The sequence below is a fragment of the Haliaeetus albicilla genome, chromosome 2 (genome assembly GCF_947461875.1).
Source record: "Haliaeetus albicilla chromosome 2, bHalAlb1.1, whole genome shotgun sequence".
NCBI classification, from domain to species: domain Eukaryota; kingdom Metazoa; phylum Chordata; class Aves; order Accipitriformes; family Accipitridae; genus Haliaeetus; species Haliaeetus albicilla.
Genome location: NC_091484.1, coordinates 17,806,972 through 17,834,552, shown reverse-complemented (window position 1 = coordinate 17,834,552; position 27,581 = coordinate 17,806,972). Strand labels below are relative to the sequence as shown.

The window sequence follows — 27,581 nt, the reverse complement described above, 5'->3', positions numbered from 1 at the left end:
CTAGAGGGAAATCCCGCAGGCGAGAGGTGCTAGGAAACAGGCAGCCGCCAGAGAGGGGAAGGTAACATCTCCTTTTCTTAATAGTTGGACTCAATGATCTTAAAGGTCTTTTGCAACCTAAAGGATTCTATGATTCTTCCACCTGCTGACCCTCCTATTAAGTTCCTTGATAGGACATGATTTATGGGGGGCACAAAGCCACTACTGTGCACTCTTGAGATGGGGGCTTGTGGGAAGTATGAAGCTTCACATTTTTTCTTGAGGAGCTTGGCTGTGACTCCATCTTGAAGCCTTTTTCTCCCCTCATCAGGCAAGCGAGCGGGAAGGGCACCATTCAGAACTGCAAGAGATGCTGCAGAAATGGGAAAAGGAGAAGGCAGAGACAGAAGGGGAGCACGAGAAGAAGCTGTTTGATATGAAGCAGAAAGTTGCTACCATGGAAGCTGAACAAGAAAAGGAACGAACCAGAGTTGAAAAAGCCAAGCAAGAGGTAAAGACTGAAAGGAGAATTGGTGTGGTTTTTTGCAAGGCTAGAGCTGTGGGAGATGGCTGGGTATCAGGCTGTGTGGAGCATGCCTTAGATGTTTTCTACATTGAATTTGGTGACGTGAAAGGTGAGCAGGACTATCTTTGGGACTAGGAATGAGTCCTCTTATAGGAAGCCAGGCAGAAATGTCACCTTTCATTTTAGATTTTTTTGCTGCTATTGTGTTCTGTTTTTTTTAAGACTTACCTCAGAGTATCTACACAGTTCTCTGAATGGTCCTCTTTTGATGTTTACTTAACTCCATTAAAGACCAAACTGAGTTTGTAGGACTGAATCCCCACAAGGATGGGTTTTTTGTCTGGGAGGCATAGGGGGTTGTGGCAGGATTGTTGACAAAAGAAAAATCTTTTTAAAGACTTCTCTGAAATATTTCTGAGCAGTCAAACAGAGGTGTATTCTGGGCTGTGTTTGAAGTCACTTGCTGGTAAGCTATTTTGTGCCCAGATCCCCTTGCCGAAGCAACCCTGTTATACGCTGACAGTCTTCCTTGTGTCCTACCCAAAGTCCTCTTTATGCAGACTGCCTAGGGACAGCAGTACCCCCAATTGTGTCTAGAGTTACTGAAATGACAGGGCAGTGCTCAGAGATGACAGTGTGTCCCTGTAATGTCAGTACTTTCCTAAAGTCTACTGAATACCTTAAAACTGAAGTAATTTTCACCAAACCTTACTTAGAATACATGAGTTTTCTGAAGGAACTGCTAGCTTCAGCCCTCTGGCAGTCTTGTGTTTTCTCTACTGCCAACTAGGTGCAAAAGTTGCTAGACAAACAGGACACAGCAGAAGACGAGGGATACCCTCACCAGCAAAGTGAGACACTTGAGAAATGACACACTTTTTCCTGTTAGACAACCAAGAGTTTGTTGGAGATTCAATCACAGATGGACCGTGGATGGACCATGTTTATACTGCCAGTCTCTCTTAGGAAGCTGTGTTTCCAAGCTGGCAGATAATGACCTAGGAGACCAGCAGCATAGTGCTTTGAGAATGCGTTACACCACCAGTCTTTGAGCCTTGCCACACGAATTTTGTATGGGAAGTTTAAACCTGTCTTCTCTTTATTTCTGTGCAGGTCCTGCTAGAAAAAGAGAGTGAGAAGGATGCTTTATTAGAGACACTACTCCAAACTCAGGGAGAGTTAAGAGAAGCCTGCCAGCAGCTAGAGCAGCTCAGGCATGAGGTGAAAGAGCAGCAAGAGAATGGGCAGGTAAGTCTGACTAATAGGGTAGGCTGAAAGAACAGGCAGCTGGCAATTGGCTGTAAGCTGAGAGAGAGGCTGAGAGCACCAGGTAACAGAGTGAAGAGCAGTAAAAAGGACATAAAACATGAGTCCTGGGACTTGAGGAGACAAGGGCTATTGCAGGCACTGAAAGGACAGAGCCTGGTAAGCTCCAGAGATCAGCGATAGGAAGGAAGGGTTACAGTGGAAGCAGGGCTGGGTAGAAAAGCAGAAAGAAGTGGCTGAATGAATGTGATTTTTGAGACAGAAAGAGGAAAAAGCTGAACCTGATGGCAGGTCCCAGTAATTTGCTCCCCATTTGTGTTTACAGAACATCACAGAAAAGCTGCAAGCAGAGCTGCAGGAAACTCAGGGTAAGATCAAGACAGTGGAAAAGAGGCACAAGGAAGAAATCAAAACCCTCAAAGAGGAAATGAATATCCTTCTTCAGCAGAGGGATGTTCTACAAAAACAGGTGACTGAAACAGCAATAAGATACTCCAGTCATCAAACAGGTGGTCTCTCCCCTTCTTGCCTTTCCATTGCAGTGCAGGCTGAAGGGGTAATCCCTCTGACTGCCATCATACTGTGGTCTCCATCTCAGCTGGTCTGAAGGAGACTTACTAGTCAGCTGAATCTCAGCTGCTGCCCTGCACATAGGGGCTAGTCCTTTTGCCTGTTTGCCAGCAATCATCAAAATGGATTTCTGCTGGCCTGTTACTGCTAGCCTTGTTTTTTAAGGTGGTTTTTCGGATGAACATGGTGACCCACGTTAGATTTTTAAACAAGTCAGCTGTATCCATTCTGAATCTGGTACTCTCGTGATTGGGTTAAATTTAAAGTTGTTCTTTCCCTTTCCTCACAGTATATGATATGGCTGACAGCGACAAGCTGTAGTCTTTGACTGCTTTGTTATGTTTTACTTGAGGTGGAAGAGTTGACATCTCAGCTAGCAGCCTCTGAAGATTCCCAGCAAGTGACTGGCCGCAAAGCTCAGCAAGATCTGAGTGAGGCTCAGGAACTGTCAAGGCAAAAGGTGCTGGAGGTTGTGCACCTCCAGAAAATCCTGGAGGAGAAGAGTAGTCAATGGGAGGAGGTACAACATCAGAACAAAGAGCTGCAAGTGCGTCTGCGGTCATTGGAGGGGGAAAGGAGTCAATGGGAAGAAGTGGAGCGTCACAACACAGAATTTCAGGCTTTGTTGAAGGTCCTAGAGGGTGAAAAAGACAGGTAAATGAAAACCTGTGAGACTCTCCGTTCTGTTTAATGGATTCCCTCTTTCAGATCTTTGCATATAGAAATAGCTCTGGAAGTATTTCCTAAAAAGCAGAGTTCTGAACTATCCATGCAGATGTGTTTCATTTTCTTTTCTTTTAATCCTTCAGTTACAGTTATTCTGAAGACAATGGCTTTTGGAGTAGTCCTTTCCTTAAAAGGATGTGTTCTTTTCTTAGGTTGGCATGTTAATACTTTTAAATGAAACTTTCAGGGGTTTCAAACCTGAAACACACCAAAGGAGGCAGGACGAGCTGCAGTATAATGAGCTAGATAAATCCATCATCTCCACCTTGGGTCCAGTAAACTTTAAACATTTGGGATCTGTATCAGTCTTCCATCCTGATACCTTTGGTTGGCAGAAACCATCTTAAAACCATGATTTTGAACTAAGCCAGATTCCTCTCTGAGGCACCCCAGAAACAAGAATGTTTCTTATTGCCATCTGTTTCCTTGTTCCTCAAAAAATCCCAACAGGTGTCTGGAGGGGCTTGAGCAGGGTCCTTGCCAGCCCCAACAGTTACAGACGTTACTGACTGTCCAAGAAATGCAAGAAAGAAGAGAAGGGGTAGGTAGGCTACTTTACCTGGGAAAGTCCTGCCAGTCTTCAATGCGTATCCTCATTGATGAAGAGAAATAAAAGGCAGTGCACTCTCGCTTCCCCTGTGAGGGATCCTGCATCTTATATAAAGATCTGAGTATTTCCTCCAAGCCTCCATTACCACTTCTGGTGTTGGCCTTCATTTCTCTAGCTGAAAGTAATATGGGTGGTGGCAAGTCTTATGAAACTCCCCAGAGATCACCTTGGTGTCATTTGCTGCTGTTCCTACCAGGAGATGTGAGCTAGGGGAAGAAAATGTGTCTTCATTATTGACAAAACCTCTCCATTGGAGTCTCATTAGTCAAAAGAAAAATTTTCCTCTTTCTTAATGTCTTCATTTCAAGACTTTGTTATGTTCATATTCACATTCCCATCTCAAAAAAGATTGGGTATTTAGCCAGTAGTTCACCTTTCTTCTGTGGAAAAAAGTGTAGTGGGCACATGCTTGGGTGTGACTGCCAGCCTGGCTTAGGACTGGACAAGCAGCCTAGTTGTTTAGACAAACCTCAGCAGACAAAGCAATTTTCCCCTTGGTGGTGGACGTCCTAGGAGTTTATTAAATGTTACACCATGCAGTAATGAGTTGCATGCTCTCCCTTTCAGGCTGACTCTGTCTCTGGAAGAGAAAGAACTAAGCCTCAGAACCCTGGAAGAAAACAACCTTGCTCAGCACAACGAAGTGTCTCAGCTTCTTTCTGCTATTCACCAGGCCCAGCAGCTTCATTCAGACCACAGAAGAGAAATACAAGAGCTCAACAACCAGGTGACCTATGCACTAGCATCCTCTTCTCCAGGGACATAGAATACCACCTTCAGCTTGTAGGCCCCAACTTGTTTCCCCTCCCAACAATGTACACTTCTTCTGTATTCTGCCCAGAGACTTTGCACATTGAGGTGAAGGCTGGATCTGCTATGTTCTGCCTATGTTTTCCCCTATTTTCTCATGGTTCATGGCATTAAATCTCTGAGGAGAAACAGAAGACTCCTTGGAGTTTCTCAGTATCTCTGTTACAAGTGTTGTCCGAGATGGTGTTTCTACCTCTGTTGGGCACTGAGCAATCTTGTGAAACAGAAGTGGTTATCGCAGTCTGTGGAAGGCACTTCCATCTCAGCAGTTCCTCTGGCATTTTGGAGATAATAAAGGATGCCGATTGTCTCCCCTTTACTTCTACTCCCAAGCCTCCCTGGCAGACCTGCTTGATCTGCCACCTCACCCTGCCAGCCATCCACTCTCACCCTCACACACACACACGTGCGCATGCGCGCGCACACATACACAGAGAACTTAATTTCTGAGGTTGGAAAGCATGAAAATCTGACAGTTCAACCGTTCCTTTGGGGATGGGGAAACTTCCTTTTGGCCCCTTAGCTTCCAGATACCTGTTTCTAGCTTATTTTTCTCAGTTTGAATCTTTGGCTTTGTGCCTTCGGTTTCCAGTGTGTTTTTTGCTTGAAGTAATCTCTCCTTCATTCCTTCCTTTACTTCCTGCTCTGCTGCCTCAGTAGCAGCCCTGTCCCTGAGGCTCTGTGCATCTGTGTTATAGATACAGTCACTGCAGGAAGTAGTGCTGGAGAAAGAGGCTGGCCTGGCAACTCGAGAGAAGCAGCTGCTACAGGATCTGGAGGAGTCCCGAGCAGGTGAACGGTGCCTGAGGGACTCTTTGCACATGCTGGAGGCTGAGATGTCTGAGCTACGTTTGAGGCTTTGCAGCACAGAGAACAGAGCAAAGGCATTGGCGACAGAGTGTCAGCAGGCTAACAGTGCCCACTGTGAAGCCCGATCCCAGCTGGACAAGCTGCACTTGGTTCTCCAGCGTGTGATCTGTGATAGCAGAGACTTAGGCACTTGGAGTTCAGGCAAGTTGTGGGAGGCAGGGTTAACAAGTCTATAGAGCATGTATAGGAGAGCAGATGGAGGGAGGGGTGGTTCTTTGTAATCCTGATATGATAGACTCATCCTTTCAGTTTAGGCTGACTCAAGCCTTGGGAAGTCTTGAAAGCCTGACATCCCTGCAGAGAGACAAGTCCATGTTTGTATGTGCAGAAATGAGCAGCATCATAATGAAATAGGGCACAAGTCATGTCAAGTCATAGGGCATGTGCATTCTTCCTTGGGGCAGTGCTGACGTTAGTGGTCATCAAAATAACGTTAGCCTGTGACACATGTCTTGCTGTAACGTGAGCTCTAGGATGATGTCAAAGGCACTGCCACCTTCTCTTGTGTATAAAGAAGCCTTGTTTGTTGGACACCCTTCAATTAAAGCTTGAAACAGAATGGCTTCTCTCTTCAGAACAGGGTGATGTCTGGGGCCTAACTGTTTCTCAGGCCAGGGACCTTCCTGCAGAGCTCACAGTGGACAGAGTGGCAGCAGCCCTACAAGACCTGTGTCAGCACCTGAAGCAGACTCAGCAAGCTCTGGTAATGTGTGTCTAGTGCACCCAGAAATCCTGTCCCTTTGCTGGGCTGAACTGACAAGCAGAGTGCCAAAGCCAGAATGGGTGTAAATTCTTGTAGGCCGGGTTGGCTTGCTGCCATGGGGAGAAAGGAGAATCGTGATCACATCTACCATTACTGTCTGATTGCCCCCTGCCACCTTGGCTATTTCTGCCTTAGTGTTTGTACCTCTTTGTCTCCTGCTAGTAGTGGCTCTGTGAGGTGTTGCTTGTCTTCTTACCTCTTCCAGAATGATGCAAGGAAGAAGACACAGGACTTGGAGCTGGAGCTGAGCAACAGGCAAGCTGAGAGGGACCATTTCAGTGCCCACAATCAAGAGCTGCAGAAACAGTTGGCTCAAAGCCAGGAAGGTACAGCTTCTCCTTTCTGACCCACTGACCCCATCCTGTCTCACCAGCGGGGATCTCCGATGCCATGCAGAGAAAAAGTGCAGTGCCTGGAGATGGGAAGAGGAGAAAAACAACAAGCATCTATAGAACTACCAGTCAAAGCTTTTTATAGAGAAAGATCCAGTGGATGGCAGTGCACCTAGCTGTGCTACTGGTGGTAATGTGCAGCGGTGGTGCCTTTCAGGTCACATGTCACTGCTAAGTAGGTGTAGCTTTATGCCTCACAGCATCCTTCTCTGTATGCTCTTTAAAAGCACCAGCATGCAAAAAGCCTTGTCTTTATGGACTTCTTTTTCCTCTTACATGGCAGATTGACAGAGCAGTAGTTCAGTGTTGGGCTCCTGTGTTATTGCATCCCTTTTGCAGCTGCTTTTCTGAGTTCTCTGATACCTAGTGCTTCTGCATCCTTCTTACCTGTTTTCTTGCTGATACTGATTTGGTGTCTGAGCCCACAGCCATAGCAAACACAATTTCTTACTTCCCTAGCCACTTCTTACTTAGGCCTTTGGTAACACGTTCACGTTGGGTTTATCCATCAACTGTTTTTCACATGTAATTAGTCACCTCTTCTAATCTCCAGGCCATCCCAGAGCCTGCAGGGCTATTGGCCTGTATGTATCATAGCTGGGCAGACATCCCTGCTGCTTTCTCTGTCATTGTTTTCCCACTCTCCACATCAGAATTGCTTTTTCATCTCATTGTCTTGTTTGCCTTGTCTCAGACTACAGGAACAGGGAAGTGTGGGCATGGCTCATTGCCTCCCCCACAGGCTGTTGCCTGCTCATGTACTGCCTTTACCTGTTCAGTATTTGTTCATGTTCCCTCTCTGACATGGAACAGCTGATCATTTTTCAGACTCTTTACAGGAGAGTTTTCCAGGCCTTAGTTCATCACTTTTTCTGGAACATCTGTAGTTTTTACTATATATGTTACATATGATAACAGCTTATATACTTGAAATGCTGCCATTGGATGGATCCTGCTTGTCCCACTATTCAGTTTTTCCCCTCTTTAGTTCCTGTCTGTTAGTTCAATCTATTATTTTAGTTTTAGTTCTGTCTATCGGTAGTCCTTCTTGCTTCAGGTCTTGGTAATGGTGTGATGCTCAGTTGTTCTTGCCTTGCTGTTGTCCTAGTATCACTGAATACTTCCTTTCTTCTTTTTTCTGCCAGTCCACAACATATTCCCCTAGCATTTTTTTGGACAAATACCAAAGTGGATCTCCAAGCACAACACTGACTTCTGGGTTTTTTTTCTAATGTCTCTTAAGTCTTCCTGGTCAATTAACTCTGTCTTATTCAGTCTTCACTTTTGCTGCTTCTTCCTTTTCCTTTAGGACACTAGATCTGACTCTCACCTACTGTCTTTGTCCTTGTTTCATCAATGTCGGTTCTACCTGCTTCTAACCTCGTGGGTGCCCTTAGGCCTGGCCTTTCAACAAGCAGAAGAGCAAACACGTTTTCATATTCTTCTGAACCTTGCCACTTCCTTTTTTCTCTGCCTGGAATTTTCCTTTATTTATGTCTGCTTTGAAAGTCCTTGTGGACTTAGGGCCTGGAAAACACAGACAGGCAGATAAGAAAATGATGTTTTCTCTGTAGAATGCAGATCACTTTGGTTTTGCTTTGCTTTTCACATTCTCCTTCACCTTTACTGCTGTAGAGACACAGATGGCAGAACACAAGAAGAACTCTCTACAAGCTGCCTTGCAGGAAGAGGCCGCTGCTCTAAAGGAGGAGGCTATGACTCTACATCAAGAGGTGGCATCTTTGGAAAGGAAACTTGAGAGCACTGAGAAGCAAAGAAGGGATGTCCTGGTGAGGCTGGCAGGTGCCATGAAGGGCCATTTTTTACATATTTTTTTGTCTTCTGTTAATTCTAGGGAGTAGCTGTTTACAGTGGAGAGCTGGTTTTGGGTCGTCTTGTACAGGTTCAGTCGAAATCTGAGAATATATAGAGTACGCAAATGCCGCCAAGTTCCCCTCATTTTCCCCTTCCTTCCACTCATCATTCCTTGTTACCCAGACTTTTGGTTCATGTAGCTGAATTAGCAGGGTTATCACCTTGGGTAAGAAAAGATAGTCCAGAAAGGAGAGATCGTTAAGATAACCAATATCACTGACTATGTGGAGAGACCACAGACCACTACAAGAGCAGAAGAATATTGCTTATACCAGTGGTTGTTTTTTGGTTTAAGTTTTCCAGCTGTGTTCTTCTGAATAAGCAGGAAAAGATGCCGTAGTGATATAAAACTCAGTTATGATTCAGGGTGTTTATTTTCCTCAATTCTGAAGATTTCTGCCCTCGAAGCTTTAGTCAAAGTAATTTTCAAGCTTGTCTCCATTTACGCTGCATAGTTTGGGCAATTATTTGTGTCCAAATCCATGTTTAGATTTCTAAATATCTGAATCTGGAAGAAGGGGTGAGAAGACAAAGTTTGCTAATAGTAGAAAGCTGTTCAACATTGCCCATCTGAGAGCAGACAGTGGGGGAAAAAACAGAGAAATTTGAGAACCAAAAGTGCTGATCCAGATAAATATGTATGCCTGCAAGGGGAAAACTAGTTCTAATTTCAAACACGAAATGAAAGGCTGTGATCTGACCATTATTCCTTCAAGAGGACACAGTGGGGTTCTAGACAATGGTACCATGAAAAGTCTACACAGTAGAGGTAAAAAAAAAAAAAACCCCAACCCCAAACCTGGGAAATCAAATGTTGGGGTTGTTCTCTCTTCCCTTCCTCCCTAATAGAACATCATCATGCCACTGCCTAAATCATGCTCAGTCTGGACTTTAAATCCTGGCTGCAGTTCTGACAGCTCCTCCCTAAAAGAACACACTAGAGCTAGAAGAGGTTCAGAGAAGGGCAAAAAGGAAGATGGAGCTGGCTGAGTAAGTGTCGTGGTTTAACCCCAGCCAGCAACTAAGCACCGCACAGCTGCTCACTCACTTCCCCCGACCCAGTGGGATGGGGGAGGGAATCGGGGGGAAAAAAAAAAAGTAAAACTAGTGGGTTGAGATAAAAACAGTTCAATAGAACAGAAAAGAAGAAACTAATAATTATAATGGTAACACTAATAAAATGACAATAGTAATAATAACAGGACTGGAATATGCAAGTGATGCACAATGCGATTGCTCACCACCTGCCGACTGACGCCCCATTAGTCCCTGAGCAGCGATCCCCCCACCCCCACTCCCCCCAGTTTATATACTGGGCATGACATCACATGGTATGGAATACCCCATTGGCCACTTTGGGTCAGCTGCCCTGGCTGTGTACCCTCCCAACTTCTTGTGCCCCTCCAGCCTTCTTGCTGCCTGGGCATAAGAAGCTGAAAAATCCTTGAGTTTAGACTAAACATTACTTAGTAACAACTGAAAACATCAGTGTTATCAACATTCTTCTCACACCAAACTCAGAAACATAGCACTGTACCAGCTACTAGGAAGACAATTAACCTATCCCAGCTGAAACCAGGACAGTAAGCTGGGAAAGATGCAACCTAAAGGGTGGTGCAGGAAAGGTCTACAACGTCCCGAGAGGCAGGGAGATAGGGAGTAGCAGTTGTTCACTCTCTTTTCCAAGAGATGAACAAGAGCCATCTGATGAAGTGAGAGCCATGCTACAAGCAAATTACAGGAGGTGGTATGCTTACAGCAGAGCAGACCTGTTGAAATCCTTGACAAAGTGTGTAGTAAATACAGCAGGTCTATATGGGGTCAGGAGGAGACTGTGAAAGTTCTCACAAGCCAGAACAGTGCTGGAGTTGGGGAGGGGAGGTATCATGTAAGTCTACTGCACTCCTAGGCTTTCTTCCCTGGGCATGCACTTATAGGCACCGTTACATACAGGATACTAGCCTAGATGTTTGAGCCAGTGCAGCTGTTCTTACATGATCAGTATTTTCCCACTTCTCCATTTATGATGACTCCAAAAATCAGGTAGGGACAGAGTTTGATAAATACAGTACAGTTCTCAAATCTTTTTTTAAGTGATAGAGAAAATTTATATCAAACAGGGAAACCAGCTGAAGAGCTTGAATTTTCTACTAAAAGCTCAAACTTCAGCCCTTGACTGCCACTGGAGCAGGAGTTCAAATCTAGTATGAAAACCAAACATACATAGATGGAATTATTGAATCTTTTCCTTCCTGTTTTGCAGCATGAACGGGACAGGCTGCAAGCACTTAAAGAAAAACTGGTATGGGAGATAAAACTTCTTCAGGAATCAGTCACAGCCTCTGCAACCCAAGCAAACACAGCAACAGATAGAAATCACTCCCTTGAACAAGAACTCCAGACTACACTATCTATCTTAAAAATTAAAAATGAGGAAGTGGAAACACAGTGGGAGAAAATCCAGATGCTACAGAAAGAAGCAGCAGAGGTAAAAGCTTTGCAGGAGAGTCTCACTCATATGACCGCCATCATGTCAGAGAGGGAGGGAGAAATGAAGTTATACCAGGAACAGATGATAATGCTGGAAAAGCAGAAAGAAATGTATAAAACTACTGTCAGTCAGGTTATTAAGGACATAACAGAGACAAAACAGAAGACAGAATCCCAGCAAGAACACATACAGGAGCTGGAGAAGCAGCAAGAAATGCTGAGGACTGCTGTCAGCAACATGAGCAAAGAGCTAGAAGGGAAGGACCAGGAGGTCAGATCCCAGCAAGAACTGATAGCAGAGCTGGAGAAGCACCAAGAAAAGCAGAAGACTAGTGTCAGCAAGGTGACCAAAGAGCTGGAGGAGAGGACCCAGGAGGTCAGATACCAGCAAGAACAGATACGGGAGCTGGAGAAGCAGCAAGAAATGCTGAGGACTGCTGTCAGCAACATGAGCAAAGAGCTAGAAGGGAAGGACCAGGAGGTCAGATCCCAGCAAGAACTGATAGCAGAGCTGGAGAAGCACCAAGAAAAGCAGAAGACTAGTGTCAGCAAGGTGACCAAAGAGCTGGAGGAGAGGACCCAGGAGGTCAGATACCAGCAAGAACAGATACGGGAGCTGGAGAAGCAGCAAGAAATGCTGAGGACTGCTGTCAGCAAGATGAGCAAAGAGCTGGAGGAGAGAGACCAGGAGACTGGATCCCAGCAAGAACAGATACGGGAGCTGGAGAAGCAGCGAGAAATGCTGAGGACTGCTGTCAGCAAGATGAGCAAAGAGCTGGAGGAGAGAGACCGGGAGATCCAATTCCAGGAGGGGAGAATAATGATTCTAGAACGAGACGGTGCATCACAAGTGAGAAATCTGCAGGTGGATCTTGATCATATGAAAGGAAACTTGAAGGAGAAGAATTTGGAGCTTCTGTCTCTGACCCAGCAGATCCAAGCGCTGGAAATGGAGAGAGAACAGGCGAAATCTCTGCACGCGAGCCTTGGACACCTGAGGGCAGTTCTTAAGGACAGAGAGAGCGAGTGTGATTCTCAAAGGGATCAGTTAAGACTCTTGCAGCAGTACAAGGAACAGCAAGAGGGCTACCTGCAAGAGCTTCGTGGTACACTGGAAAAGATGACCCTTTCTTTATCTGAAAAGGATCAAGAGCTTGAGTCGCAACAACAGCAAATCCGGGAAGCTGAGGAAGTCATGGAAATGCAGTTAAGGACTGTCCGTGACCAACTGGAGCAGACCTTAGGAACCTTAAAAGAAAAGGACAGACTGCTAGACATCCAAAAGCAACAGGCAAGGAGCTATGCGGAAAAAACAGAAGAACAGATGAATGTCTTGCACAGAGACTTAGAGTACACTACAGCAATACTGAAAGAAAAGGATTTAATGATTGAATCTCAGAAGGAACTGATTGAGACCTTCCAAAAAGAAGAGCAAGACTCTGGACAGCAGAAGGAAATTCTGCAGCAGCTTCAAGTGGCACTGAAGGAAAAAGAACAAGAAATGTTATCCCTTAGAAAGCAATGTGAGGCGTGGAAGGAAAAGGAGGAAAAGCGTGAAGCTGAGCAAACAAATCTCCAAGCAACAAAGCTGACTCTGAAAGAAAGAGAGGAAAAGATAGAGGTTCTGGAGGAAGCTCTCTCTAAGCTTCAACAGCAAAAGGAGGAGGCAGCGAGGCAGACCAAAGCCATACAGCAAAAACTAGAATACGCTGAATCTTCTCTAGAAGCGAGAGATCAAGAGATAGTGTCTTTGCAAGAGCACGTCCAGGAGCTTCGAGAGCAGAAGGAGTTAGAAGGCAAGCAGGCCAAGAGTCTAGAGCAGGATCTAGACAAAATGAGCCAAATCTTGAAGGAGAACCATTTGGAGTTCCTCAGGCAGACAGAGCAAATGAACATGTTCCGGCTTTGTGAAGAAAGCACGAAAGTAGCACTAACATCATGCCAGCAGCAAGTGGATCTGCTTGAGCAAGCGGTGAGGAAGAGAGATGAAGACAACGAAACTCTCATGCAAAAACTCCAGCGCCAAGAAGAAGAGCTGAAGACCTTGCAGAATCTCCAGCCTAGGCTAACCAAGAAGAATGAAGAGGTTAGGCATGGCAGAGAGCAAGAGAAGCTCCTGGAAGAAGCCTTGCATGAGAAGGAGCAAGAGACCAAGGCTGAAGGTGAACTAAAAGAGTTAGAAGAGGAAGTAAGAGCTCTTCGGGAAGATCTCCAGCATGTTCAGCCGACTCTGACAAAGAAGGATGAGGAGATCGAGAACCACAGAGACAGAGTCGGGTACTTAGAGCAGACTCTGACAGAGAGAGAACAAGAGCTTAGGAGGCAGAGTGAGCTCTTGAAACAATTAACATCAGCTTTGCGATGGAAGGATGGCAGGGAGACCCTGCAGAAACAAATCCAGAAACTCCAGAAATGGGAGGAAGAGGAAGCAGAGAAGCGGCGAGTTCTCCAGGAGAGAGACCGTTCCTTGCAAAGACAGAAGGAGCTAACGCAACAACTGGAGGATGAGCGGAAAGCCAATGGGGAAGAATTGGAGCGCACGATTGCTATTTTGAAGCAGACCGAGAGCAGAGAAGTCAAATGGAAAGAGAAGGCACAAGCACTGACTCTTGCCCTTACCAAGAGTGAAATGGCCAATGGGACTCTGAGGGAAGAAATAGCCATCCTGCAGAGCATGGTTTCGGAGAGGGACACGGACCGGTTTCATCATCAGGTAGGCAGTGTGACTGATCATCAGTCAACTAAAAAGTCTATAAAGGATTCTAATGATGATGCCCATAAAGATACAGGAATATATAGTCCCATAAATACATGACCTGCTTGGCCAGAGAAACTGCGGTTGTAGCCAGCAGGCTTGCCTGTCTGCGTAGCTCAAGGCATTCACCTGCTGAAGTGTTTTCTGTCAGCCCCCGAACTACTGAAAGAACTACGGAGCTTGCTGTTAGAGTTACCCCAAGCCCAGACGTTGGGGATGGGTAACTGGTTCTCTCCTGTGTAGGCAAGCTTAGCCAACGTGTCGTGGTTGGGGTTTGGCACGGAAAGGAAGGGGCACAGCTGACCAAACTAAGGGACTGACCTTAGCAGAATTTTGTAACGATGGTTGCACAGCAGCTACGCTGACGGTGCTTAGAGGATGCTTTCAGAGATGTCGATTTCGGAGGTACAGCTTTTCCAGTGTATTAAAAATAACGGCATTCGTACCGTTGCCTGATCAGGTGAAGAGCTTCATTGCGCATTCAGGATGTACTTGTGCTGCGGTCCAAAAGGCCGGAAGGCAAATCTGTGTGGATTTCCCCACGGCGATCGGGAGGAGGGCCCCTAGGAAGAGAGTGTGTTGTTTTGGCCCGTCAACCAGGAGGAGCAGAAGGGACTTGGCACTGTCCATTCCCGAGTCCGGTCACTCTCCCCGACTTGTCGATTCTGTCCCTCCTAACCTTTATGGGGCACCAGCTCACATAAACTCCTCTCTGTATACCCAGCAGGCTATTGCAGAAGGGGAGCAGCTATCGTGGCTCTCGGAGAAGAGACTCCTGTCACAGCAGCTGGAATGTCTGCAGCGAGCAGTTGCAAGGCTGGAACTGGAGAAGGCGGAGCTGAAGCAACTCAATGCTGAGCTCAGGAGGACTCTCGAGCAGGTAAAACAGGCTTTCACTGCCTCTGCAAAGCCTCACGGTCCTCTGGATCACAGCACATTTCCACAGACAGCACTTTGGAGTCCTCTGCTTGTTTCCTTCCCTCTCCCACTTCCCCCTGTGGACGCACGCTTTTGTATTTTCTCTCTCTTCTGGCACCCCGTTGCCTTCACAAATGCGCATTCGCTCCGGTCCCACCCTTCTTGCCCCAGTGTCCCCATACACGCACGTTTGACACTCTTGTGTCAGGAACTGTTTCCTCTTGCTCTTTCTCTTCCATAGCCTACTTCGAGTGCTTTTTGCCCGCAGCATTCTCTGGGGCAGTTAACAGCCTCTGAGCAGAGCAGAAATCTCCTTGCCATGATGTCCAGAGCTCCTTTTGCTCCTTGTTTGGTGGCAGGTTTCTGTGACCCTTTCTCCTATCACCAACGTGCAGGTGGAACGTGAACGGAGGAGACTGAAGAGATATCACAGTGGTCGGTCGCTGCCAGATGCGTGCGGATTTTTGCTGTCTGACCAGCACAAGATGGCTGCTTCTAGACAGGTGAGAACAGAATCTTCCTTGGTGGGAGGAGGGTCTGGCCATACAGAGGAACAGTGGCAAATCCCAGTGGCAGCATCCCCCCAGTATAGACCTAAGAGAAGTGGAACGTAGACCATGGCCCTGGCCAAACTGGAGACCAAAAGGAAATCCTTGCATTTTCTTCACAGGAGGAGTCTCACGCTCACTGCAGTCGTCGATTAGCTGAGTTGCAGAACCAGGTGAGGAGTAGGAAAGCTCTCGTCAAAAGCTGCCGTGGCTGTACTGAGGGGCACAGCTTTGCACGATGCTACAGCCCGAGTTTTGTTTGGCTGTCGGGAAGTGAGTACACCAGGCAGTGGAAATACCCAGTCAGTCAGACACATCTGTTGGCCATGGCCAAACAACATCATGCACCTAGGTCTAGTCTCTGGCTTGCCTAGAGGTCAGGCGTGGTGGGAGAGGGATTGGAGGAAATTCAGAGAACTGGCACTCGCCTGAATATAGAGAAGATTCTAAGGATGTTCCCCTTGAGTCTTACTCATCTTGTTGACGGCTTCCATTTTCCCTTGACTCCGTTAACGGTAGAGCTTGCACTCTATCAGAGCTCCAGGGATCTGAGGCAGCGCCAGAGCTTACAGCCTTCGGGCAACCGTTAGTCTCCTATTGCTATGCTGCGCTAATCACGATCCCAGTATCGGACCGAGTCGGAGACCCAAGCGCAGCGTGGACGCTTGTTTTATCAGCGTAAGAATGTACATCCCAGCTCCTGAACCCTATCGCATCCCTTGACAGCGGTACTGGCAGTAGCAGCAGTCGCCAGGCTCCTCTTCCATGTGCTTTTAAGGGTCTGGTACGCCCTGGTCTCCCTGAGGAGGTGAATCTTCGCAGGTGTTCAGGGCAAAATGCCTGTAAGATTTATGCGAGTAAAGTACACGGTGCTCAGCTCTGGCAAGTGAGCCGAGCGTACCGCTGAAGCCATCAAGTTATACCTTAAGGGTGTTTTCACCAGGAAGCCTCAGCGCCTGGAGTTCTGTTGCTACAGATAACGGATTGAACCCCCTTCCCCCTGTGACGGTTGTGTCTGCCTGCACTGTGGACCTGCTCCAGCAGTTTGGCAGGAAAATGAAGGTGCTCTGCTCAAAGAATCGTCCTCAGCTGGCTAGTTGGGGCACTCCTCTGGGTCTGGGAAACAGTGGAACTGGAACGTGATCTCCCCCTTCCTGGGAGATGCTCTTAGCAGCAGATGGCCACTTCTCCCACGCATACCTCTGGGTTACCTACCAAAGCGTGGGAGGCTTCCAAGCCCCGTTGCACAAAGGTGCCCTTATTATTTCAGAGAGAAGGTCAGAGCTGTCCCTCTCTTCAGGGGTGGTGTTCCCTAGCCTACGCGTATCGTCTGCTGTGAAGTCCCTCCGACGTCTTGCTTTCCGTGCGCGCTACCGGCTTCTAATTCGGCACCTCGCGTTCCCCTTCCGGAGCTGGCTGCCCGAGTTTCCCACCTAGTCTGCTCGAGATGCTTAGCAGATTAGGGACCCTCTTTTTGTCTGGTTTGGCTTTACGTTGGCAGACCTTGGTATCGTAATTCAAATGGAGCAGGTTCCATAAGCCATAAAACTCCTTTAGGAATTGCTTCTGTTATGTGAGTTCATTTGCCAAGAAAGAATATTTTCGTACTCCTAGCTCGAGGTTGGGGATGGCATTCCCACGTGGGACAGAGCCCTTGGCAAAGCACATGTCACTTTGAAAACAGAGGAGAACCTCTGGCCTGAGCTGTTCTCCCCGAAACAGCAAAGCACCGAGCGCTGCTCCCAGTGCTGGCATCTCCTCCGCTCCAAAGCAGGCAGAGGGCAACTCTGTGCCAGAGCTGCTGTGGCTGCGCTGCCCTGCAATGCTGACAGGAGGTGAGAGCAGCTGGGTCTCTCCCACCAAAAAGCCCAGCAGGCACAACCCGCTGTTGCCAGGAAGTAATAAGAGTTTGAGGATTTTGAAGGCCTCAGCAGTCCTTTAAGGCTCCTTTGCCCCCCGGGCTGTGTTCATCAGATTATGCTCTGCTCATTCGTGAAATGCTCTGAAGTTAGGAAGAGTGAGAGTTTTCTCCCGTTTCATGTGCTAGCTGTCAGGTTTCTAAAGTAGATCGTAACAGAACGGTTCTTCACTACCTTGTGTAAGCAGCAGTCCTCCTGCTGAGGAGAAAGCAGGTGGAACTAAGGTGGCAGCAGCCCAAATCTCTCCTTTGAAAAAAAGGGTTGGGTTACAAAATCCTGTGGAAACCTCTCTCTTTAATATGCATGTCACGTCTCGGTGTTGTGCCTTGTGAATGGTATGCCAGAGAGAAACTCGGAATTGCCGGTAATCTGAGCTCAGTTCAGGGTGGCTCTGGCAACCTCTTAGTTCCCATTCCACAAGGACAACATGTTTGTCAGGGCTGGAGTTGGAGGGTGCGTCTTCCCTGACGGCCGGATCTGTGGAGCTACGGATGGTCCTAAGAGCGTGGGCTTGTCTGAGCTCGGCCTTTTGCCTCTTTCAGGTGTCCCTTCTGCAGACGCAGCTGGCACAAGAACGAAAATACAAGCAGGACTATATCGAGCGCTGTGCCAAGACCAGCCAGGAGCTGTCAGACCTTCACCAAGAGCTGTCTCGCTCCTTAGCAGCTGTGGTCAGGGAGCCGAAAGCTGCTGTTCTGGAAGCAGAGGCTCGGAAGCTGGGTCAGCCTCTCTGAACCTTCTTTTCCTGTAGAGGAGCAGCTGCAGCATCACGGCGTTCCGGTCTGGTGCCCTTCCCGGAAACGTATTATGTTTTGCTGTGGGAAATGGGGGTACATCTGTTCTGTTTGCGTTCGGAAGCATTTCCTAGCGACAGGGATTTAAAAATTTTTTTTTTTTAATAAAAGAGATTTTGCAGGACTGCCCTTTTTCAACGGGGGTACATTGGTTCTGTTTACGTTCGCAAGCATTGCCTAGTGACAGCGATGTTTAAAATTTTGTTTTAATAAAAGAGGGTTTGCAGGACTGCACTTTTTTAGTAGGAAAAAGCAAGGGCTAGGCAAGTATGTGGCTTAGGAAAAGCTTATGCTGTCTTTTTCACTTGCACGAGTAAGCTATTGCGAGCTGCTGTACGATTTAACCTCTTGAGTTCGTAGCCCTTCCCTGTGACGAGAGAGGGAAACACGGAGGTGGTAGCAAGAGGAAGGGGTGAAGGGCGCAGGCCAGGGATGGGAGGTGGGGCGAGAGCGCGGCGGTTTTTTCCTCCCTTTTTCCTTCTTTTCCTTCCTTTTTCCTTCCGTGCTTCGGCACAATAAGCGCTGGTACTCTCCCGAGGTGATTGGCTTTCAGCTTTGTCGCTGCGACAGCCAGCCTGAGGGACAGCTCGGTTGTTCTCCGAAGGGCGGGGGTCACAAACGCCAGCCCTTTCAAAGCTGGAGGCAGGGGATGGGGAGGAGGTCAAACTGAGTGAAAACTGCTCTCTGCCAGCAGCTCCGCCTTGGTCTCAAGCCCTTCCCAGCTAACCGATCTCGGCACAGTCAGCGTCTCTCGGGTGTCCTGGAGAGGCCCGGGGGCCGCTGGCAGGGAGGGTCAGAAGAGGGCGAGGCGGCAGCGAGGACCTTCCCGCCCCGGAGGAGCCCGGGAGCCCCAGCCCCTCCCCGCCCGTCCCCCCGGACCCCCCCTCGGCCGGCTTCGGGCCGCGCTGCCCGGCGGGGCGGTGGCGGGGCGGTGGCGGGGCGGTGCCGGCCCGGCGCCGGAAGGCGGGTTTGGTTCCGGGCCGCGCGGCGCCATGGACTCGCTGTGGCGGCTGAAGCGGTTCGATGCCTTCCCCAAGACAAGACCCTGGAGGGCTTTCGGGTCAAGACGTGCGGGGGCGCGCTGGGTGAGCGGGCGGGGTGAGGGCGGCCGGGGGCCGGCGGGCGGGCCCGGGCCTCGCCGTGGGGCGGCGGCCGGCGGGGGGGCCTTGCGGGCCGGCGCTCGGCAGCGGCTCGGGGCGGCGGCGGCGGCGGGCGGGCTGAGGCGGGACTGAGGCGAGGCGAGGCGGGCGCGCGCGACCGGCGGGGCTGACGGCGGTTCTCGTCTCCCCGGCAGTGACGGTTGTCAGCGGGCTCATCATGGTGCTGCTTTTCTTCTCGGAGCTGCAGTACTACCTCACCAAGGAGGTGAGTGGCGGCGTCGGGGGGGGCCCGGCCCGGCCCGGCCCCGCGGTGCTGCTTCTGGCCGGGGCGGCCCTGCGGCCCGGGGCGGCCTGCCGTGCCTCCGCACCCCCGCCGAGCCGCCGCCTCCTCCGCCGCCTCCTCCGCCGCCTCCTGCGGGCTGCCCACGCGGCAGCTTCACCCGCCGCAGATCTGCGTGGGGTTTTTTTCTTTCTCCGAGCTGGTGGCCTTGAGGCCGGGAGCGGGCTGCCCTCCCCCGAAAGCCGCTTGGCGCCAAGGGTGGCTTGTGGCTTCCTGTAACGCGGTGGCAGGAGAGCGTCCCAAAGTCTCTTCTCGCTGCCTCTGCCGCCTACGAGCAGGCAATGCAAAGGAAAGCAAGGAAGCGCGGGAGCCCCCGTCCCCACCCCAGGTTCTAAGATTCCCAAGTTACTACCTTTCTTAAAAAAAAGCGTTAGAAATGGCAAGCGCTTGGCTGCGGTGGGAGGCAGCAGCTCAGGTGTCTCTTGAATCCCACCTCTTAAAAATCAGCTGGTGAGCCAGAGCAGTCGAGGGAAAGAAGGAGGCCTTTTGATGGGCTTCCAAGTGAAACAGGACTCTCCGTTTTTCCCTTGTTCCTAGGTTCATCCGGAATTGCGCCTTGACAAATCAAGGGGAGCTAAACCGAAGATCAGTCTCGATGTTATTCTTCCGCATACGCCTTGTGCTTGTGAGCCAGCCTTCTGAACGTTGGGGATAATTTTCATACTTGCCGAGGGCCCGACAGGCTCGGTGTGCCCGGTGCTTCCGAGTGCTGCGCTGCTGCCTGGGCCACGGACAGGGAGGAATTGGTGATCCCTGGTGGTTACGCAGTGATTCCAGCCAGGCCCGCTGGGCGCTTAAACCAGCGCTTCCAGGCAGGCTGTATTACCTTTTGAGATGATACGTGAGGCTAAGGTATAAACCCGCTTACGTTTCTGTGCGGTGTGGTGCTTTGTCAGAGAGCTCGGTCATACTGAGAACGCTGGCACAGCGTTCGGTGTTCGCCTGGGACTCGAGATTTGACTGTACTGTTGCTGGAACACTTTAGAGTCTCCTTGGGAAGTTACTTGGCGAGGCGCAACTTTTCCGTGGTTTTTGTACTTCAGTTCTGACTGCAACGCCAACGCCACGTGATAACCTTTGTCCCGAGTTTTTAAAACCGGAGTGAGCGTTAATAGTCGGGTTACCTTTTAACTAAATTCAAAACAAAGCTGCGGGGTGAAGCGACGGAAAATTTTGCAAGTCTTCCTGCGTACCGCTGCTGTGCACGTTATCCGACTGTGCGCTAATCTTCCCTGCCTCTTGTTGTGTTGCGGTAATTCCTTTGGGTAGTGCGTTGGGCTCTAAATGTAGTGAGTCTGACTTCCTTGTGACCACCCGAGATACTGTTGGTCTTTGCCTTCCTCACGTTTAAAAGGGCGTGGGAAGGCCAGAGAGTTCGGAAGCCCCTGCTGTTTTGTGCAGAGAAGCTGTCAGTCTTCTAAGAGAGCGTGTAGCCGGCAAGCGCATCACGGTGCTTCGATACCAGGCCGAGACCCCAGACCTTCTCCGTCTTCTTTGTGAAAAGGGGTCAGGAGGAAATGTGCTGGTGGTGAAGGGGGAAGGGTGAGGGGGTAGTGGTAGGAGGCAGCTTTCAACCAATGTGAAGCTTAACTCCTGTACTCCTGGAAATGGTTATGGGCTTTGAGGGGTTTGGTTTTGGTTTCTTTTGTCTTAAGTGTATTGCCTTTCAGGGTAACGCTTTCTGGGCAGCTGGAAACCGTCCTCCTGGTGCGCCAAACCCAACCCCGTATTTGGAAGGGTCGTTCAGGGTGCCGCAACGTGCGTTTTGTTCCCTGTACGTCACTTGTCCCCAGCCATACGCCCTCTTCGGCTTTGGCACGTTCTTATCGCCCTCGCTGCAAGAGTCTGTATTTTCACTGGCTGAATGCTTCCTCAGCCTGCCGCAGGCCGTAACAAACGTGTGTTTATAGACCGCTTTCCTTGCTCACTGATTTCAGATTTGAGCATCGATGCCAGGGACGTAGCAGGAGAGCAGCAGCTGGATGTAGAGCACAATCCGTTTAAACAACCAACGTTTGGATAAAGCCGGCAATCGTGTGAGTCCGGAGGCCGAGAGCCACGGTAAGGTGCTATTCTGCCTTTCTTGGGTGGACGCTCTCGTCGTCTTTCCGTCACCGTGTGCCTGTTTTGAGATTCACGGGCACAAGTGACAGCTGACGAGCATTTAAAGACCGCAAACTTTTGAAGAGTTTATAGCACGCAGATCTCTTAAACTGGCTGATCAGGCGAACTCCTGTTATACTGGCAGCTTTTGCGAGGCAGATCTCTGCCTAGTCCCTCTGAAATTACGACGAGGACTCACGGGTGCATTTCAGGAATAAAGCTGCTGCGTGAATGGTCTTTTATGACTGGGAATCAAGCAGCTGTTCTGGCAAAACTTGGCTTTGGTTGTACCTTTAAATCGCAGTGGGCTGGCAAACGGGACGACCTGGTTAGAGGAAAGAGCCTCTCTCCAGGGAAGGCTCCAGTGACTCGACCCTTAAGCCCAAGCTTGCACCTTACTGCATTGACTTTGTGTGTGCTAATGCCTCCCTAGATAAATATATTTTAGTTGGTTTGTCGGTTACAGGTTGTAGTAAGTGGTCCTTGGCTACATAAACCTCTCCTTTACATTCGTTTGGTGTTATGACTCATCGTTGCGCTTCGATACAAACCAGAAACGATTCTGGCAAAGTGTTGCAACCTAACAGTAATACTGTCCTGACTTTTCCTTTCCAAGACACGAGCTCCTTCTTACTTTTTCTGGGAGATGGTGCAGTTCTACGTGTCGGCACGAGCTGAATTTGTTGATTTGTATCACTCGGATTGAACTTTTCTGTTCTTGAAGTTGCAAGGCTAAACTAAGCCAAGAGCTGAACGATTGGTAGGTACGGGAGTTTCTCCTGCTGCCACGGGAACGCGGTGATAGTGCTGTTACTGCTGTGTTCGCTTAGCAGCCTTTCTGTATTCAGAGGTTGTGGCGTGACAAATGTAACGCCCGGGGACAAAACCAGCTGTTCTGTATCTAATTCTCTGTTAACGCGTGTAGGCCTCCTGCCTTACTTGTATTGCCAGTCTCCGTTGGCATTACTCCGTCGGAACCGGTTGCTCTGGCTCCTTGTGTGATCAATGGAGAGGAGGAGAAGCTCGTAAGGAGCAAACGGTCTCACCTGGAAGAGGCATTTCAAAAGAGATCAGATGCATTGCAGGCAACAAGCAATTTCTTCTGCTGTCTGGAAAGAGCACGCGGCTAGTTTGGTTTCCATCACCCGTGTTGCAGGTTAGGTCAGAAGTATCCACGCGTCTTCATTAAACTCTACGATTATCAGTTTCTGTTAGTAGCGCTGACCTTCAGTCAGTTACTTAAATGGCAGCCGTAGCAGTATTGACCTTAAATTTAGTAAAGCATACCCAACTTTTACGGAGTAGCATCTGGAGGCTTTTCCTAATCATAGTTACATTAAAATAGTTAATAGCTGAATGATTTCTGTGGTAGGTTGCGTTCTGCGCTTGGGATGTCGTCTTACTCCTTTCCATTGAATGACAAGAAATGACTGAATTCTTTATTGGCGGCTCTTACCGTTTCCTTCCTTTTACCGTGGACAGAGTTTTCCAATTTCACGCATCATATCTGCGTGCAAGTTGAGGACCGTGTTAACGGCAAGAAACCCTGCGTGTAGAGTTCTATGCGCTGCGGTTTCTTTGTAGTATCCAGGCTGTGTGCATTCCCTCTGGATGCTGTCTCTGCGACAGCTCAACGGGCAGCTACTGATTCCATTTAAAAAGCTGTTACTGGTTGCTGTGTCTTGAAAGACTCCGGGTATCGTACAGGTGTTCTTGTTGAAGTGGTGGGAATCGTGGCTTTGACAAAGCGTCGCGATTATTTAGCTGTATTCTTCCCGACGCTGTCTTTGAGTGTAATTACGAGATTAAAAGCCGTACCGCTTTTTGAACAATGAATTCTTAAGTGCGCTTTCAACTGCTTTGAATGTTGGGAGCTTTAGAAAGAAAGTCTCGCACGGTTGTTTACTAATGGGGATATTTTCCTAAAAGCTCTTATTTGCTTGAGCGTCACTGCCGTAGAGTATGTGATTAAAGAAATAAGGGTAATGACTGATTTTGATGCCCATTTCATGGTTTCCATTTAAAATCTCTTTTTTTTTCCTGTGGCTAGTACGAAATACAGACATGTTTAATACTCGCTTCCGTCCGCCTGTTATACCCCCCAGTCTCAACAGACAGGGCCCTGATAACGTTTTATCCCCTCAGCAGTGTCTGACTATGTACCTTGTCCCCTTCCCCAGCGTTAGTGATCCAAGGAGCCACCTTTTCAAGGCTTATAGAGGGTAGCGCAGCCGTGCCTGGATAGTGAGCCTTAGAGGGCTTTTGTTACGCAAGAGACTTGGTCCTGCCCTTCAGGGTTTGTGCGTTGAAACGGCCTGCTTTTAAGGGGGCCTCTTATAATAAGAGCCAATGTTTTTGTCCCTCTTCAGCCTTCTGCACGTAAGACCATGAATTTCCATGAGTTCGTGCCCCAGCCGTACTGCGGCTGCGCGTTCAGCACACACGTGGCACAGACATTGTCAGAATCGTTAAGTCACGAAGAAGGTAGAAATTCCTTGGAGACTTCTAGTGAGCAGGGGTTAACGTGTGTGCCTTGTCAGCGTTGTCGTCCTGGAGGACTGGGTGCCAATTTTCCGTTCGGGAGACTCTCGCTCTGATCTTGTTTCACAGCAAGGTATAACCGTGTTCCCTACCCGTCTTGGGACAGGATTCTGCGTTGTGCACTGTTGACTGCCGTTGACTGCTATTTAAAATTTTGTTTGTGTAACAGGTCCTGTTACAATTGTCGCCATTTACTGTGCGACGTTGTCTGAAGTAGACGATGTTTTAACAAAGCCTTTAGGCAAGTAACGTCTGATCAGCGCTCCAGCGAGGCTTACAGATAGCCGGTTCTTGCTCTGGAGGGTGCGTTTGAGATGACAAATGTCACTCTGCTTCTTGGTCTTACTTCGCACCTCAGCAGGCTCTGCGCATACCGTTTCAGGTGGGCTTTGGGTGCAGGACGCGCAGCTTGCGACACAGAATCGTTGCGTTTGTGTGTAGAACAGTTGTTGCGCACAGAACGGAACAAGAGTACAAGATAGCGTTTCTAGTCACTGCCTCGTCGCTTTGCATCCTCTTTTGTCTTAGAGCTGGGGAAAGAAGAAGAAAAAGTGTTTGATCCAAGTTCTTTGGATGCGGATCGCTGCGAGAGCTGTTACGGGGCAGAGTCGGAGGACGTGCGGTAACCTTTACACCTTTTTGTATCTTCTTAGCGCTTGAATTAATACAGTTGTGTTGCACGCGTGTTTTTTTTCCAAAGCGTCTATGAAGGTCTGTGCAATGAAATCCTCCTGGGCCCGTGTTCAGAGAATGATGAGGACCGTTGTGGTTTTGGTCTGCCTTTGGAAGCTGCGCTCACGATTGCTAAGACCGTGCAGAGTTCGGTTGTCTATAGTTTGTGCACGTGCCTGTTTAAGGGCAGCGCAAATTGCGCTACCTTTGCAGCAGCGCAAAGGCTGTATCTCGTCAAACGGAATCTTTTCTGGGGTTATTTGGTGTCCAGAGGGGAGCTGTGTAAATTAGTTCACCGTTACGTGAGCCGTCTTGGAATGAAACCTGGTTATGGCTTTGCCTTCTCACTTCTGCTGCAGGCTTTGCATCCTTACGGGAGCAAAGACCAGGCATTTATCGCTCACACAAACAACGGGTGTCATTTGGTGTTTCTCATTCCTCCTACCTGCAAAGAATTCTTCTGTAAGAATGGATCCGTGGCAGCCCATAGGTTGTGGACTCTCCCTCGCTGTTATTGTCTCTGTAGTGACTTGGTCTGTCCCATCTGTCAAGTTGCGTCCTTCCGCAGAGGTGTTTCCATCTTGAGGGATTCATGATTCCAGGCTTCAGCTTTTTCTTTGGCCCAGAAAAAAACCACAGAAGCAAAGAAAGAAAACTCAGTCTCCATCAGTCGAGGACACCGTTTCAGTGTGGAGGAGATCCAAATCCTCTGGCGGATGGCCTGTACAGTATTCCTTCCATAGGGGGTGTTTTGTGTGAGCTCGTTCTTAACTTCTGTCCCAAAGTAGCGTCTGCCGGGGAATTAACCGTTTTCATCCCCAAACTGAATACCGGAGGCTGAGATTCTTATTTCATCCTCAGCATTGCTGAGGACTTTCCTTTTTACGCTGGTAAACTCCTTTCAGAGTTTGGTTGTCTCGGTGCTGAAAGACGCAAGGTCTCACCCATTTCTGTGCAGACGGACAAGCTGTTTTCCAGTTGTGTCAAGCTCGTTTTGGAGACCAACAACGTGACATTTCCGTTTGTCACTGGGCTATAATCGGTCAGAGCTCAAGTCGTACCAGTTGCTGGGAATGCCTAACGTTTGTCAAGCAGCCACCTGGAGGCTCTCCGTACCTTCCATAGCTTCTCCGTACCACGAAACATGCTGTTGTAGAAGCCCCGCCAGGGCTGTAGCGTGTGGCAAAGTGGGTCGAAACTGCTGTGTGAAGGATTCAGAGGCCCATCTCTGAGGAGGTGTAAGCCTGTGACAGTTGTTGGTTAGTCATGCAGAGTGGTGAATATACGTGAACGGTCTTCCGAAACAAACAAAAAAGGAGGTTACTTAACCTCCTTTGAGGTATGTCGTCCAAACGTACTTTTCTCCTGCCCCGCCCCCCATCCTTCCAGGTATTCGCCTTTGTTGGGATCTTGCAGCAGAAGGAACAAAACAGCCTCGTGGTACGCTGCCTTCTCTGTGCATCAGGTGTGACAAAAGAAGCACAGGACCGATTAAGAACAAAAACTTGTTACCCAGCTTTGAATGTTAACATGGTGTGAATGTAAACCTCGAGTGCACTTCTGGATAGCTTTGGTTGCTCCTAAAATGACCTTTCTGTTCCCTTAAGAAGTGGGAAAGAGTCTAAATATAACCAGCATTGTTACCTGGCATGCTGCTTTAGAGCTCACTTAACATATATGGGCATGCCACTGTGTTTTTCCTTTTAGTGGTTAATTCCTGCGTTTTTGTTTCTCTGTTGCGCTTGAAATGATTGCTTGTCCATATATTAGCCCTTTGGCTAGCTAGGGAGTCATTTTATACGGCCTAGAAAGCACACTGGCAAAGCTGTTGCGCTTCCCCTTTTTGGTACGAGTTTTAAGTGCTGCTCTGTCTGAATCGGTGTGTCTTTTCATTGTAAGGATCGGAATATCTCTCTCCTCTCCTGCTCTGCTCGTTTTTGCAGTGCACGCTGTTGAGAGTCAGTGTTGCCGTATCCTTCCCCCCCGCCCCTCCCCTCCCCGCCCCGCCCCCCAGCCGTTTTAACTAGAGGGTTAACTAATTTCTGTTACTTGCTGTGCCCATAAATCTCCTTTGGGAGGAGCTGTTGATCTAGGCTGGGAGCTGAGAAGATTTCCTGAAAGCTGAAAGGAGAGCCATGCCAGGTCACTCTTCTGTGGTAAAGGAGGTCACCAGGTGGAAGAGGTTGAGAATCTTTGTCTTAAACGATTTTAACGTATCAGTGTTGGAGATAATGTGTTGGGGGATTATTAGTTGCTCTGTGCAGATAATGTAGTTGCGGAGGACGTGGTGACTTGTTGGAGCGACTTCTGCCTGTTGAAGTGGGATGGGGTGATGATGATCTTGCTTAATCTCATTAGTACAACAGGCTAGAGAATTTCTCCTGGGAATTCATGCACCAAGCCTGCTAATCTCAGAATACTCAGTAGGAGTTTTTCCGAGGGTTCGTAAGCCATTGGATTTTTTTAAAGGTAATCATAGAATAGTTTGGGGTGGAAGAGACCTTTAAAGGTCGTGTAGTCCACCCGGCCCGCCCCCTTCCCCGCAGTGAGTGGCGGGGGGGACATCTTCAAGTAGATCAGGTTGCTCAGAGCCCCGTCCAACGTAACCTTGAAAGTTTCCGGGGATGGGGCATCTACCACCTCTCTGGGCAACCTGTTCCAGGGTTTCACCACCACCATCATCGTAAAAAGTTTCTTCCTTGTATCTGGTCTGAATCTACCCTCTTGTAGTTTTACACCGTGTCCTGTCACAACAGGCTCTGCTAAAACGTTTGTCCCCATCTTTCTTATAAGCCCCCTTTAAGTACTGGAAGGCCGTGATAAGGTCTCCCCAGAGCCTTCTCTTCTCGAGGCTGAACAACCCCAACTCTCTCGGCCTTTCCTCACAGCAGAGGCGTTCCATCCCTCTGATCGTTTTTGTGGCCCTCCTCTGGACCCACTCCCGCAGGTCCGTGTCTGTCTTGTAGTGAGGACCCTGGAGCTGGACGCAGTACTGCAGGTGGGCTCTCACCAGA

At 48.8% G+C, this 27,581-nt stretch overlaps 2 protein-coding genes across 2 annotated transcripts in view; both read left to right on the top strand.

The window, feature by feature from the left end:
* LOC104317397 (centrosome-associated protein CEP250-like) overlaps positions 1-17,935 on the top strand; it is a 35,421-nt gene extending 17,486 nt beyond the window's left edge. Inside the window, exons 18-31 of the mRNA XM_069808035.1 lie at positions 311-490; positions 1,619-1,753; positions 2,097-2,240; positions 2,694-2,995; positions 4,245-4,404; positions 5,186-5,498; positions 5,933-6,060; positions 6,326-6,446; positions 8,148-8,302; positions 10,651-13,590; positions 14,357-14,512; positions 14,946-15,053; positions 15,221-15,271; positions 17,560-17,935. Coding sequence (XP_069664136.1) covers positions 311-490; positions 1,619-1,753; positions 2,097-2,240; positions 2,694-2,995; positions 4,245-4,404; positions 5,186-5,498; positions 5,933-6,060; positions 6,326-6,446; positions 8,148-8,302; positions 10,651-13,590; positions 14,357-14,512; positions 14,946-15,053; positions 15,221-15,271; positions 17,560-17,751 — 5,085 coding nt within the window. The 3' untranslated portion in view covers positions 17,752-17,935. The remainder of the gene's footprint in view (positions 1-310; positions 491-1,618; positions 1,754-2,096; positions 2,241-2,693; positions 2,996-4,244; positions 4,405-5,185; positions 5,499-5,932; positions 6,061-6,325; positions 6,447-8,147; positions 8,303-10,650; positions 13,591-14,356; positions 14,513-14,945; positions 15,054-15,220; positions 15,272-17,559) is intronic.
* An 868-nt stretch (positions 17,936-18,803) lies between these two features.
* Positions 18,804-24,521, top strand: LOC138688312 (endoplasmic reticulum-Golgi intermediate compartment protein 3-like). Its single transcript, XM_069799619.1, is given in 7 exon segments — positions 18,804-18,848; positions 18,851-18,896; positions 19,106-19,176; positions 19,789-19,876; positions 21,189-21,259; positions 21,261-21,312; positions 24,424-24,521. Coding segments are annotated over 7 exon segments (471 nt in total).
* Positions 24,522-27,581: the final 3,060 nt, after the last annotated feature.